The sequence below is a fragment of the Drosophila rhopaloa genome, unplaced genomic scaffold, assembly GCF_018152115.1.
Source record: "Drosophila rhopaloa isolate 14029-0021.01 unplaced genomic scaffold, ASM1815211v1 contig_167, whole genome shotgun sequence".
Lineage (NCBI taxonomy): Eukaryota > Metazoa > Arthropoda > Insecta > Diptera > Drosophilidae > Drosophila > Drosophila rhopaloa.
Window position 1 is genome coordinate 7,170,346 of NW_025335047.1, and position 15,677 is coordinate 7,186,022.

The 15,677-nt window shown below is 38.5% G+C and overlaps 1 protein-coding gene across 2 annotated transcripts in view; it reads right to left on the reverse strand.

The window, feature by feature from the left end:
* Positions 1 to 15,677, reverse strand: part of LOC108045392 (protein similar) — a 73,704-nt gene that overhangs the window by 52,227 nt on the left and 5,800 nt on the right. The window contains exons 1-6 of one of the 2 annotated variants that reach the window (XM_017124706.2): positions 12,238 to 12,707; positions 7,967 to 8,154; positions 7,689 to 7,903; positions 7,406 to 7,627; positions 7,056 to 7,222; positions 6,407 to 6,513 (exon numbers count right to left, since the gene is read on the reverse strand). In XM_017124706.2, the coding sequence (XP_016980195.2) occupies positions 6,407 to 6,513; positions 7,056 to 7,222; positions 7,406 to 7,627; positions 7,689 to 7,903; positions 7,967 to 8,154; positions 12,238 to 12,692 (1,354 nt within the window). In that variant the 5' untranslated portion in view covers positions 12,693 to 12,707. Of the gene's footprint in view, positions 1 to 6,406; positions 6,514 to 7,055; positions 7,223 to 7,405; positions 7,628 to 7,688; positions 7,904 to 7,966; positions 8,155 to 12,237; positions 12,708 to 15,677 lie in introns of those variants that run through there. The other variant, XM_017124708.2, reaches the window with a different exon arrangement.

Consider the following 15,677-nt stretch of genomic DNA (forward strand, 5'->3'; position numbering starts at 1 on the left):
AAATTATTCCATAATTTATTTTTAAATTCAAAAATTTAAGCATTTACCACAGTGAGCATTGCCTGAAGGGAAAGATCAAGAGCGGACGGGATGCCAAAGCGATTGAAGCGACTATAAACTCAATTAGCCAGCCCCCGGACTCTGAATGGCGGCCATAAAAGTGTTGAAGGAATCGAAATGAACTTAGCCAAATGTCATTAGCGAGGGGAGAGGCGTGGCAGGCACATTAAATGTTATTAACGCATTCGCTTTTGTTGCACCAGCAGTTCAATGGAATAGTTATCTAATTTGATATGCTGGGTAAAAAGGAGCGAGGATAAAGTGCGAGGGGTTTGGTGTCATGCAATTGTTGCCACAATTCTCAGAAAAAGGGAACGAAAATTTCCCTTGATTGTGACGTGACAATTGACTCAAACACGTAGCGGAAAATTCACAAAAGGAGCTGCAACTTTAAAGCGTGAAATCCTGCAGCTAAACGGCCAAACTGCCTGAAGGTGCAGCATTTACATTCATCATCATAAGTCACTGCCCGGACACAAATGAAATGAAATATTTGCAGAGGTGCCAGGATAGTCCAGGATATTTTTCGGTTGCTGGATGAGGGCGCCATCCTTAAATAGAGCCATTCAGCTAAGCCAGCAACACAACAAAGTGCATCCTCCGGGGATCGGGATCGGGCAGAGCAGGAATTTTCACTTCCCCAACTAATGGCATCCTCTGCAGGACTCACAGGACTCGCAGGATGCAACGCGGCACTCACGTAGAGCAGCTCCTGCTCCGGCATATTTAATAAACTCTCGCAAATTAAGCGGCAGTGGCTGGAGGATGCCATAAATCAACAGGTAAGAGGAGCGTGCGTCCACCTGGGAGGCAACATCGCAGTTCATTAACATTAGCCAAACCCAAAATGTTCAAGGCATAAAGCATAAAGGTGCAAGGACCCGGGCAGATATTGGTTTAATTTGGGGAAACCAAATCTTTGTAACCAGATAAGCCCTTTGCTTGGCTATAAATAAATATTAGTTGAAATTATTGCGAGATTGTATTTCCTTTCTTGCCATCATTAAAGAGTTAATGGAATGAGTGCCAATTATTCTCATTAATCTTGGTAAAATCTAGAGCCAGTTTAATTGTCGTTTTAAACTATTTGGCGATATTTGTAATTTACAAATTGTAATAACCAAACGTTTTGTTCATATTACTTTAAAATAGTGTAAACGTTTAAAACTTATATTTCATACAGTATTTTAAGACAGTATTCAATAGAATTAATTTGTATTTCCTTATCTCTTTAAGCTTAAAGTTTTCTTCAGAACAACAAAAAAAGGTATAACCTTAAGCCTATGTAATAATGTGATGATGGACTTCTGAGTTGAACTTTAAGCCACCTGTTGGCAATGTGAAGGACTCAAGAGGAAAAATGCAGCGGGGAGGGGCAGCTGGAAAAGTAATTTATTTGGCAGCTCCCACAGGAAGCCGCCAACTCTTGTTTCAGCCAAGTCAGTCAGCCACATCCGGCGCAACTTTAAGCCGCATTTCCGCTCATGCAATTTTAATTTGTCAAATGCAAGCGACGCGATGAGAACATGGAGGATGCTAAAATTAACTGGAAAATTTTACAATCCTGGCGAGGCAAGGCAGGATTACAGAGAAGGACATGGTACAGGGCACAATGCAGCAGGAGTCAAAGGCAGTCCGCTGCCGAAATGAGGATGCCGACGAGCCACTCGAATTGGACCATTAGTTTCGACGGCATTAGTTTGGCGCTTTCATGGCCCAGACGATGCAGACGAATAAATAAGAGACGAGCAGCGGGACGCAGATGGAGATGGAAATATAGTAGACGTAGTAGTAGATATAGAAGTGGAGGCGGTGGTTCCGGAGTTCCCACACAGGGGCGAGTGGACCGAGGCGGACCAGCGACGATCCCCTGGCGGAATTATGCATGTAATAAAATGCGGCGGCATTGGCGGCAACTGCAACAACCCGTGCCTGACCACGCCCACACACGCCCACTTTCGCCGCGAACTAAATTTAAGTGCATTAACATAAAGCGCTCAAACTACAGTGGCAGTGATGTTCAAAAATATTAAAAATATACAAATTAAATAATTAAGTTTATTGAATTTTATAGATTTATAATAGAATATTTTGTAAGACTTGAAAAAATTATTTCATATGAGTCTAAAAGGTAATTAAAGTTCCCTTTCTAAAAGAAACAAAAAGCATTTTTAATAAATTTGCTTGTAAAGACGATATTATGAAAAAATTCAGAAATCAATTGAAATTGGTTTTCATACTTCATGTAAATTAACAGAAATGTGACTAAATATTTGATTTTTTATTACTATATTATATCGCAATACCCCACCCCACTGTGCATGTTAGCCAAGATAAATAAACTTTTGGTTGAAACACTTTTGGGGTTTGAGGTCTCCTAAAAAAGGGGAGTTCCAACTGCTCTGATGAGTGCAACGACTTGGCAGCAGCGCTAAGCGTCAGCATCATCGACACTTTTGGCAGGAAGCTTTCGCGGGCCGGGCTCAGACATATAGTTTATATAGTACGCAGTACAGGACATGGCCAGGAAACTCGTCTGGCTGCGAGTCTCCGGAGTGTGTGAGACATTAACAGACTCGTAAACTGGCAGTTGCTTGTTATGTTGATTACACAACCCGCGTGAGCGTGGGAGCAAATGAAAATAAAGTTGCCAGCCAAACAAGCGCTTGAATTCCATGAATGCAAACTGAATTTGAAGATTATTAAATTTAAAAAAATTGTTTTCTTTAATCTATAAAATGTTGTTATTTTTTTTTATATTAAACTCTGAAAAACTTTAAGCCACTAGGGTCAAAGGGTATCAGAAATAGCTCGATCGTTAATTTATATTATGCTTTTTACATTATTTTGTTAACAGCTCAAAAATTAATTATATGTATAGTAGATATACACAAATTTCAAAGATAAGTAATTTAAACCGAAACTCTGAGATGTTAATGCAACGCTTTAATAAAGACAGCGTAAAAAGTTTGATTCTTTTTCAAATAGTTATCTTTTTGCAGCAAAGGACTGTTGCCATTTTAGTTTATGGCGTTCGTGGGAAGCGTTTTAAAGTCACCTCGCGTAGGCCATCGCCGAAAAGTATGCAACACTTGGCACCACGCCCCCTTTGTACGTGCCAGTCAGGCCCCATTTTAACCCACAACACCACCCAAAACAACTGTCAGCTGCCCTTCGGAAAAGCTGAAAAGGAAACACACCGAACCAGAAGGAGGAAACTCAAACAGAAACAAACAGCGGGAAACTAGCTTGTGGCAAGAGTTGAAAGTTGAATGTCTGGCAAATGCCGCGGCAATGCCCTTCGAATGCATCCAGTGCAAAATGCATTTTCCAAAGGGGAACTTTTCACACGCAGCGCCAAATCTGCCAAAGCCACTTTTCGGTATTGTTTTTTGTTGCTTTTCAAAATTTATTGCAACACTCGCTTGGAGCTCCAATCCTCCACCTCCCGAATACAGCAAAACGATGCTGGCTTTATCTCTTTGCTGTCTGTCTGTCAGAGGATATTTATCTGGCACGTTAAGTTTACTTTGGGCCCCCTTCAATCCACTGCCACTTCTTTCAGCCATTCCTTTCTTTTCCACCCGCTCTTTTCATAATTTTTCGCCTCGCGGCCAAATTGTCGTCTTTATTTGCAGCATGGAAATGCTCGAACGCAATTTCCCATTTCCATTCCACTACACACCCGATGCGAGATTTTCCCGCATGACATTTGCGATTTTCCGCACATTTTGTACTTTATTGAACTGTTTGTCACATGACGTTTAGTATTTTGCGAGCTGCGCCAGCTGCAGGCGAACAACCACACATGTGCATATGGACAGAAAGGAAAAGGGGAAAATCAGCTAAAAAATAGGGTCTTACGAGGCACAGACGTACTTCTATAACTTGAACTTCCTTTAGTTTTAAACTAAAGCCTAATTGACAAATAATTAAATAATAGGTTAATGTTGTCCATCAAAAGTAGAAGTATTAACTTCTAAATGCAAAGTTATTTATGGTTTGCTAGTCCGTAACAATCCAATATCATTAATAGTAATATTATTATTATTTCAAGTATTATATATAGTTTGTAGATTCTTTAGAAATAATTTGACAATATACGAAAACAAGGTCCATCCTTTTTTGGCGTGTTCAACAATAAATATAAAAAAAAGTATTTTCAACCATAAATACTTTTGGTAAAACTAACACAAACTACGTTAATATTTGAAATAGTTGAAAATTATATTTAAGTTACTTTTAGGATTACTAAATTGGCATTACTTTTTAAGCTTAAAGTATTAATAAAGAAAAGCCAATTTCTTTTTAAAAATGTCACTGTACTTCAGCCCATCATCATCATCGAATTTTCATAGAATGAAAGGGGTGGATAGATGGAGCTTTTAAGGGAGAACCACCAGCTGACCCCCTTATTACAAAGCCATGTAAACTTGATGAAAATCAAATGGAAATAAAAACGGACAGCACTCATAAACAATAATATGGCGAACAAGCTTTCAAAAGGAAACTTTTAGGAAAGAAGGAAGAAAACTTCACCCGAGAAGTGAAGCAACTTAATAAAAACAAAAATGTATGAAATACTTTTACGACTTTCGAAGACATTTTTACAACTTGCTGGCAAGTTTTGCTAACGATATGCGAGATGCACACAGAGAGCCGGAGGAATACCCAGGATCGGCAGCTGCATCCAAGGACTGCTGCTGCGTCCTGGTCAAATGGATACGTCGCATCATAAAACCGAAAGTCATTTCGCGCAGAACGTGTCTACACGAAAAACCGGAGGACGGGCAAATGTCCGGCCAAGAAGCCAAAGTCATCGCAGCCAATAATAATTCCAATTGTAGTGCAGTGACAATTTTCTGTTCCTTGGCTGCAAGGATGCGCTCTTTTGGGCACTTTTGGGTACAATGTACCCCGAACAATGGTCAGCAAAAGAGCAGCGGCGGCGGCAACGGCAACGGCGGACTTTTTATTGCCCAGCGTTGGCATTTTAAGTGCACCAGCCAGCGGAGCATCAGCATCGGCAGTGGCAACATTATTTGGTCAATGTAGACGACATGACGCGGCCATTAAGAGCAACAAATAAGCAAACAATAACAAGAAGCCGCGCCCCAATGAGCTGGGGAGAAATTAAGAAAAATGCTTAAGCTGGCTGCGAGTGAGAAACACTTCCATCTTACACTTTTAAATTCGAATATAATATAAATTTACTGCAGAGGGGAATCAAGCTAATGGTTCTTTTCCATCTACCTCCTATCAAAAAAGCTGCTCATCAAAATTGGTTATATTTTTATTTTACCGGCATGACTTTCAAATATTTGAATGACATTGTGTTAATTATCAAAATTATACTATTCGCTTTGAATTCACTTATTAGCAAATGCATGTATGGTTAGAGATAGTGAATCATAAAAACATGACTTTAAAAGATTATGATGACATTCATTTATTTATCAAAATGACCAGGGTTTTATAACAAATTAAACAAATCTAATCCCTGTAAGCTATTTAGTTATAATTTTATGAAGAAACATAATTTAAAAAATGCAGATAACAAAAAGAACCAAAGTTTTTTATTTGAGCAGACCCATTTATCGATCGAGTTGAATATTTATCTGCGATAATAATACTTTGCCTTATGAAAATTGATTGCAAATGAGCTGGTGGCTTTTGGGCTTCGATTGCTAAGCAAGATGGGTGGCAATGATTCTTGAGGGGGAATGCAGATGGGGCAGCAATAAGGCATATCTAGATTATATAGATTCACCGACTTAGGCAAAAAAAAAAATGTCAATGCCAAATTAAACAAACAAGAAAATACAACGCACAAGCATAATTGAATCAACAAAAAAGTTGTTAAAAGCAAAAGATAGAGATATGAAAGGGATAGATACGGAATGAAAAGAGATTTCAGCTGTCTTGCTGCCTGACCAATTCATTTAGTTGCGCAAAAACTAATTAGCAACTAAAGTGAAATTAAAGCAGAGCCAAGTCAAGCCAACGACTAATGGTCTTTGTGTTGGAAAAAAAAGGGAGGAGGGTGCGAACAAGAGGAAGGTGCTACAACTAATTAAATGCAATAAGCTATGGCAACTGCTGGACGTGAAGGGGAACTAGGAGCTCCAAGGAGTCAAGATAGAGGACAGGTAACGCCGGCGGACGAGTGACAACTTCGTTGTGATGTGCCGGACGCTTCCGGCATCCTTCCTGTTCCCTTCCTCTCATTCCACCAACTAACGACGAACGCGTTTTAATTTGCACATTAAAGTAATTAGTTTAGCATTAGTTGGCTGCAGTTTGTTTTAATGAGTAGCGAATTTTGAGAGAGTTGGACACCACTTACCGCTCTTGAAGGTGGCCATCAGGCGTTCGGAATCAGCTCCATGCTGGCAGACGAATAACGAAGTGTCGAGCAGATCTCTGGGAGAATATCCCAACAAGCCATGCATCCTGAAACACCATAGTTACATCATTATAATAAACTTTAACCAATAAATAAATACAGCCGTGATCCAATTTTATGTTATTTCTGCTCAGTGCAAGTATCCTTAAATTCTCTAACAAAACATTATTTTAGATGATGATTTCAAAAATAACTTGAGTGTCTCTAAGCCGTAAGCCAAGGCATTTGAAGCCTAAACTGTTGTTGACGTTTGAGACAGGGAAATTATAGCTTGTTAGTTTTTAATTTAAAAGTAACTAATCCCTCTTATTTAAGTACTTAATTGCCAGAGCAAAATCTGATGATTTATTAACAGAGATCACTTTAAATTATGTTTATAGTACAAGCTACTTTTTACAAGAGAAAATTGCTTAATGGCATCAACAAAAAACGAATGATTTATTAAATAAACGACATTTATTAGCCAAGCAATTATTCAATCACATCGCTTTTTAATAAATGTTTTCTGAGTAAAGCTACATTTCGAATCTTTAAATTTCCTAGATAAAGTCTCTTAAAAAGGGTTCACGACTGATAATATTTATCTCACTTGTCGTCCACATAGGTGAAACGCATGTCCAGGGAGTGTTTTGTAAGGAAAGTGCTGGTACCCAACGGTATCTCAATATTCGATGGATGCGGAATGGGTCGACCAATGGCCATCAACAGGCGTTCGCCCTTGGCGTTGACCACCAAGTGTCCAGTGATGTGAATGACCTTATAAAACGAGAAAAACATAGATTAGTTAGAATTCGATCAGGAATAAGCTACAGCTTTAGTTTTCGGTAATAACTGAAAATGGAAATCTCATAATCATAACCTCATCACACTTCATTTAACATAAAATCAGCATATTTCTATATTTCGAGTGTCGCTATTTGTGTGTTGATGTTATCTCACCTTGTAGGAGGCGCTTTTGATGTTGATACTGCGTCCTCGACTGGTCAAGGTGCACTTCAAGCGCACAAATAGATCGCGGTGATGGGTGCTCACTCCGGAATCCTGCTGCTGTTCATCCTTGACCTTCTCGGCAATTTCGCGTTTCAGGCTGAGAGCCTCCTTGATCTCGGCGTGATCGCACTGGTGCGAGTACTCCCAGATTTGCTGGCCCAGAGTGTCAATCTGTGGTAATTTAATAACCAAATTAGAATCTACCTCTATTCTATTCTATGAAAAAACTCACCTTGGTAATGCCCAGATACTCAACGACATTCTCGGACACATAAATGATATCACCCTCGTGGGACAAGACCAGCAGGAATCCGTCCATGGTCAGTTTCAAGAGTTCTCTGGCCTCGGGTCCCTTTAGCCAATCCTCGTTGCCAATTTCCATTTTAGGTTTGATCTCCACCTGCTCCTCAACAGCATCGATGTCCTGTTTAATGGCATCGCTGGGAACTAAAAAAAATGTATATATTATAAAACGTTATAAAAAGGAAAATAACTATTAGGGGAACTTACCAAACTGCAGCATCTCACGAATCTTGAGGCATGCAATGGTGATCCTCATCACGGAGGCCTTATCAAGTTGATTGACATCGTCGGTTTTCAATGGCAAAGCCGACGAGAGTTCCATGAAAATCTCCGTCTCCTTGGATCGACGGCATCTGGCCGCATCGCGAGACTTTTCCTTGCGCTTTTCATTATTCCTACAAAGATCGATGAGATGAAAAATTAGCATAGGCTCAAAACAATCACGTACGCCACTGATCTGGGGGAAAAAGGGCGGGAATAGAGAGGGGAGGCTGTCTGAAATATGCGTGCATTTCAATTGCTGCACTTTTATTCCCGTTTGATTGCTTGTGATTCAATTCACGCGGCCAGAGCTCGCAATTTTTCAATTAAGCAAAACGCTTCTAATGTTCGCATTTGTTGCCAGGCCAAGCGAAAAAAAGCAAAACCGATCAACACGGCCCCAAAGTTCACGGCAGCTATTCCAGCTGGCTCCTTAGACTACAATTTACAGAAATATTAATTCCAATACAAATGTTATCTTGAACAGTAAATCTTCTTTAAAGTATTCAAAAATTTATAATGTGAAAAGATTGAGACGAACCGTTGCCACAGTTTACAATAATTTCACATAGCGACGAGAATAAATGTGGAGGCAGTAAAAGTAATAGCTGCTGATAAAGAATGTCTTTGGAATTCCTTTCTTTAAGAATCTTCAAAACTATTTACAATAAATACATTTTTCATTTGTATTGCCTGGAGGATCCTGACCTACAATGGCGCCCCCTTGGGAGAGCTGACAAAAGAACCCCGGGGGCTTTAGATAGTTTATAATGTCTGATTCGGGTTCCGAGAGTAGCCAGCAGTCACACGTTCGCCTGATAAAGACCACCCCTGCTACCTTGGCACCAATACCCAAACGACGGACTCTTGGAAAAGGTGGAATATTTCGCCAGGGGATTGTCGAAAGATCTCACCTGCCCGATGAGTTGGCAATTAGCGACTCAGCAGAGTTGTCTTTGGTGGTATGAGCAAGCCCCATTTAGGCAGGGGGTTTTGACTCGTCAATATTGGCGACAAGTTTTAATCAGTAAACAAGCAGTCAAATCATTTATATACATTTATAAGGCAGAGCACTGACCTCACACATACGGGCACTATTAATATGTATACTTATATATTTTGGGAAATTCTAAGAAAAGACGGACGGCCCTCCCTCGGGACTGGGGGAGAATTATAAAAAGTTTGCCAAGAAAATCTCGTGAGCTGCCTCATGCTAGGAAACTAATTCGGGAATTCATCCGCAGCAATAACATAGCTTGTGCCTTCTTAATATTTTATTTATTATTGAAATACGGGCAGAACTTGTATAATCCATGGAATACGACAATTTTTGCACGTACAATAGTTGCCTTGGTTTTTGACAAAAATTGCCAACGCTGCTTTATTGACTATTGGGGAAGGAAAAAGTGCTGCCCACGTAAGGTGTTTTATTTGGAAAATCCGCTTGGCAACATCACGAAAATTAAAAAGTTTTTAGTTAACAAGCGTTAAGTATCACCTGTCATTTAAAATGAAGAAAAGCCCATTATATCAGCCGCAAAAGACAGTGGAATCTGAGCTCTGTACTGTGATGTTTATGTCAGTCTACGAACTGACTGTCTAATTAATGATTAAATACCTATTTTAAAAAAGGCATTCTTCTTTGTTTGCCTTTTGATGCACTAGCATTCAAATCACAAATAATTAAAAAAAATTAATCACTAAATATTCGAAGTGTAATCAAGAAACTAATGTTAAATTAATCGTTGACTGTTAACAATTCAAATAATATTAAATTATGACATCTTTGAATATGAGATAAGACCCTCATTAATCGATTGAAAGTAAACAAGAAAATCTAATAATGAACAACACAACGTTTACAATCTCTTACAACAGTAAATCATTACAAGAAAATTGCAATCTTTATAATTTTATATATTTGATGTGTAAAGAGTATTCAGGCCTCCAAGATAAAACTTCGTAAGATTGATAAAACGAAAGAGAGCTAAGTAAATGAAACAGAAATAGATAATGATAAGAGGGTTTTTCATTGTCAATCAATCGGCCGATTGATGAAGACCAGCAAAAGTTTGAAACAGAACTCAAATGGCCGCTTAGATAATTATTATATAGTATTATTTCACTCGCTATCAATATAATGCAATAGGCAAGCACATCGAATATATTGACTCGTGGAATCGTGGGTTTCTATATATGTATTTAGAAAAAAATATATATATATTCATTTATAAACAGAAATTCGATAGTCGTAGTGCATAGAAAGCGGCATCGAGTGGCTTTGAATTGCATGCTAATGGCCTGCTTAAATGGAGTGATATTCGGGGGGTTTTCGCGGGGGAGGTATTTGCGATCGGGCGGGCTATTGTCTGTTCATTAGAACAGAAGCAAGTACAGCCTTTTAAATATTCTGGCTGTGCCAGCAGAATTGCCTTGTTATTGCCGCTGTCGCTGCTGTTGTTGTTGCTAAGTATTTCCGCTCCAAAGCGCAACTCAAACACTGACAAAAAATACAGCTTTAATATGAGTATTATTAAAAAGTTAAAATATAACTTTTTAAAAGAAATGTTCAAAGAAAACTTCTGCCTTAAATATTCGTTGTTATTATCACATTTAATTGAAACGTGAATATTCCTAATATTCCATATGTCTTAAAAGTTTAATTCATTATGTACGAAATTTCATAGGAATTAAAAACAAATAAAAAGTGAGCACTTTATATAAACCCTCGATTAAAGCTTGGCTCGCTATTAAAAAAAGTGATTAATATTCTTATAGAAATTAAGACCGGAAAGTTCCAAGTAAAACAACCACGATCCAACCACGTGGACAACCAAATCTTAGATAATCCTACGACGCCTTAGGATACTGACCCGCATCTGTTTGAGTTTGAATTGCTAGCATTGCGAAATGCTCCACCAAATGCGACGTATCTCTTTGCGAGATATCAGCAAAAGCACATAAAATACATCGCAAGGTGTTAATGCCAAGTTCATGGGGCAGTAAATCGAGCCAACATGGGGTCAGGGATGTTTGGATGGGAGCAGCATAAAGTTGGAGGAGGTTTTTTAGGTAGCGTATGCCTTCTGCAAGTGCGTCAGTTTGGATTTGGCTCATTAGCATGGAGACGGACAAGCACAAATTTGGCTTAAACGTGTGCAAAACGTAAATAAACGAGAAAACTGGCGACCATTCCAAATCCATTTGATTTCCGCGCACGTTGCATGCTAAGTTTTAGGGAGAAATGCAGGGAAAAAGGGGCCATAACCTGCGTCAATCGTTGGGGAATCGTAGATCAACAAAATTGATGGAGGAACCCCATCCAGAAGACCTTCATCGCACGCGCCACGTGATGATAAATCTTTGGGAAATACCCAATATAAAGTCATTGGTGTCAGATAACAATTACACAACATAACGTCAACAAACTATTTTTAAGTTTTATTAACTAGATTGTGATATTAAATAATGTCTGCTTAACAATCGATAAGAGGGGGAAAGTCTTTCTCAGTGCTGTTAAAGTCTAAATAAAGGGCATTTCACTTGGGAGAAACCCAATGAACCTTGACTCATTTATTACCTCTCTCGCGCCATATCTCCGTACCCCATTCCCTATCTTTTCCTGCGTATCTAAATATTATTATACAAAGCGATCCACAAATAAGCATAGATAAGAGCCACGCCGTTTGCTTTCGGCTTCGGGTTTTACAATAGGACCCAACGAATTTTTAAATGAGGTTTTCAGTGGTCAGAAAAAACTTCAATCATTAGTGGTATTCTACAAGCCGATCTAAACAGATTATATTTATGTTTGTTTAGATTAACTGTTTACAGTTGAGCGATCAATCATTTTAAAAAATCTGGTGAATAAAAAATATGTATGTACTCTAAACATTATTAAATCAAATATAATTTAATTGAAATTATCGGGTCGGTACTACATTCTACATTCTTATGCAAAGTATCTGAGAGTAATTTTAGTTTTTTTTTGATATTTTTAAATGTTGTTATACTAAATCATGAAGCTTATCATCAAAAATTTCAAGTAATACTTTCACAAACCAGAAAAAAAAAATATTTTTTTCCTTGATATAAATTATGTAAGTGCTGTATTATCTATTACAGCTTTGTTCGATTTGCTTATCGAAACAATATAAACAGAATTTGCTTTCGAATTTTTTATTATGAATAACACAACGATTTGTGGGTGCACTCACATAAAGTCCTCGATGTCTACGAACTGGGAGAACTGACAGGGTTGGGTGTTGGTGGGGGCATAGCCATAGCAGTAGGCGTAACTCCAGGGGCGGCTTTCGCGACAGGGCGTGACCACATTCAAAAGACTGCCCCGTTGCTGATAGAAGGCATCTGGATGCTGTTGCTGCTGATACGGATGAAACCTCTGCATCCCGGCGGAGGATGCATTGGGTCCCAGAATGGCACCCACAAAGGGTTGGGCTCTGGGAATTGGGGCATTATAGAATGACCCGTTGTTAAAGTTCACGGTGGGTTCATTAATGGGCGTACGCCCAAAAACAGAGCCATTGTTAAGCTGTTCTTGCGGCGGCTTCAGATCGCACTCGTAGAAACTTGTGGTAGAGGTCACATCCTCGCCGTAGAAGGAACTATCGCCGGGACACGAGAAGTCACAGCTCTCAAAGGTATTAAACATTGATTGCGCCGTTTCTTTCGCTGGAATACGGCTAAGCCCATCGATGATGAACACACACACGCGTTCCGATAACGGCTGATAGTGGAAAGCGGGTTTAAGACTATTTTGATTTGGCTATAACTTTTCTGGTGCATTCAGAACACGACGTGCGGGAGTTCGAACCGTAAATGAGCGAAAGGTTCCATACCCTCGAAGCCATCATATTTATACCCGAGGACCCCAAAAAAATGGCCAAGAGAGGGAGCGAGAGAGCAGCAGACATTAACGTCAGATTCCGTGTGCTATCAGACAAGTTTGCCTATCCGGACAAGTGCGCTCCGGACCGGAGTGATAAGATAAAGTCCGCCCGACTCGAAAACATTCAGTTGGCAGGGAGCTAACGGTTCGGTACTACCCAATCGGGGCGATAACGGGGACTCGAGTGAGTGGCAGATTCAAATTAGAGGCTTATAAATTATGTCTGTGCGCTCCACTTCTGCCGATAATTGCGCTGGATAATATAGCATACTTTGCAGTGCCCCCGGAAAATTACTGCACGTCAAGGATTTCATTTTCCGCCCATTTCCACCTGCAGTGCTCAGTGCCGTCATGTTATATATTAAATAAATAAAAACAATTCCAAATTAATCCGCTGCCGTAAAATGTTCTCTATTTATAAAAAAAATATTTAACTTTTTCTAACATTCAAATTTATTCAAAGCTATATTTAATATTAAAAGAAATTGTTCTAAAAAAATTTAATATTTCTTGAAAATTTTTGAAAGCACATCATTAAAGAAAGAAACTTAAGTTTAGTTTTAGAACTCCAGAAATGTAGGTGACCCTACACTTTCATGCCAAACCACTTTGCAAAATTAAAAAAAAAAATGAAGTGAAAAAAGCAAACAAATTTCTATAAAACCTTTAATGTCTGTTAAGACTTGATAGTTTCTTTCTGTGCTAGATTTAGATAGCTGTGGATTTAGATGACTAAATATTTTGCCACCGATGTTACCCTTCTCAAAGATTTTACTAGTCAGACGAGCGCCCCGATAAGAACTATAGCATAACAGTTAAATATTTAGATTATTTCATCAAACAAGCACAGAAAGTGAAACGAGATAAGAAAACTTGCCTTCCCAACTGGAAGTAATCAAACCACAATGTAATCAGCTCTAAGAAACTGAGAAGATGGCAATGCCCAGTCGGGGTCAAATTAAATCACCGCCCATGCGAGCTGATAACCCTTTGTTTACCTTTTTTACCTTTTTATGCTACAAATGTCTATCATGAGTCCAACTTCTTAGTAATTTAAGCTTTATTGGGCTATTATTATTCGGCTTCACTCACCAGTGAATGCAAGTGTGATAAAAGTAAAAACTTTTTGCATTGTATTCATTGAATAGTGGTTAAATCCATTACGAATATGGAATTAAAGCGAAAATAATTTTTAAAGTGATTAGACATTATTTCTATGTCGTAGCCATTTGCTAATCGCGCATGATTTTAACTATGTGACATAAAAAAATGTAATAAAATTTCGGGACCAACAATTGTTGGTTTCAGAAATAACATACAACAAAAAACCAAAAATTAATTATTTTCTAGAAAAATATTCATAAAAATTGCTCGACTCGAACGGACGTGTATAACTTATCATCGAAACCAGTACAATAAAATAACACCATCATGGACTGTGGAACATCACTGGTCAAATATATCCTTTTCTTGTTCAACATAATTGTGATGTTTATCAGCATTTTGAGCATCTTTTTTTGCATGGTGATCCTAATCACTATCGGAAAACTTGAAGGTAATGGAGAGGCCATGAATGCGATCGCGGTGATCATCGTGGGATCGATTGCGGTTTTTATTTCGGGCCTGGGATGCTGGGGTGCCGCTACCCAATCTGTCATCATAACTAGAAGCTATGCTATAATAATTCTAATACAACTGATCCTGCAGCCGACACTGCTTTTGCTAATGGCCTTTAACAAGGAGCAGTTTGGAAAGGCCATGGGCGACGTTATCGACTTGGCTTGGAAATCGAACCATGCGCAGGGAGGTACCTTCGATGCCATCCAGAAATTGTTTAGCTGCTGCGGTCGGGACTCTTTCAAGGACTATATCGACGAAGGGCACACCAAGCCCGCAAGCTGCTACAATGGTACCTACCCCTCGTCTAACGTTTTCGAAGGATGTCGTGGAAAGTTGATAGACTTTGTGTATGCTAGCACTGCCAATACCAAATTGTTCGTGTTCGGCCTGATTGGTTTTGAGCTGATATTCTTTATATTTTCCTGCTGTTTGGCCAACAATCTAGTAATCTACAAGCGCCAGAAAGCACACATGCTCCCTTTGACCACTCCGACATCCAGGAAGACACACCCATACTCTGTAACTGTTGCAGTCGTTCATTTATAAATAAACAATAATAATTATTTAAAGTTAGCCATTTGGTTTGCTTAAAAATGCTTAGTGTGAAAAATCAGAAGAAACTTTTATTAATAAAACATTTATATTCGAATACAAATAAATGAACAGCCAAAACAATTTTGATTTCCTATCTAATCTTTAATTTACTTTTTATCAGTTATTTCTTAATTTTAAGATATAGGATATAGACATTCGATCAGTGCCGTTTTCAAACTTCATCGGCGTACACATCTTGCAGATTGAGAAAGTTTAAAGTCTTTAGGTTTTAAACTGAGCTTGCAAACAGATAAACTTGGCTATATCAGAATATATATACTATTACAGGGTCGGAGACGAAATTTTTGATGCATTACAAATCACTACTCTCTCCAAGGGTAATTTATAAATTTTTTGAGTATAAATGATTTTAAAATAAACCAATAAAAAATGGCAAAGAGTCTGAGAATGACGTATATAATAACCTTTCATGACCCAAAAGTCTGTCACTAACAAAACCCAAATATATATTTAAATATATATGTTTAATGTGTTCAATGAATATTATAAGTAAAACAAGAAAGAAAAGCTAAC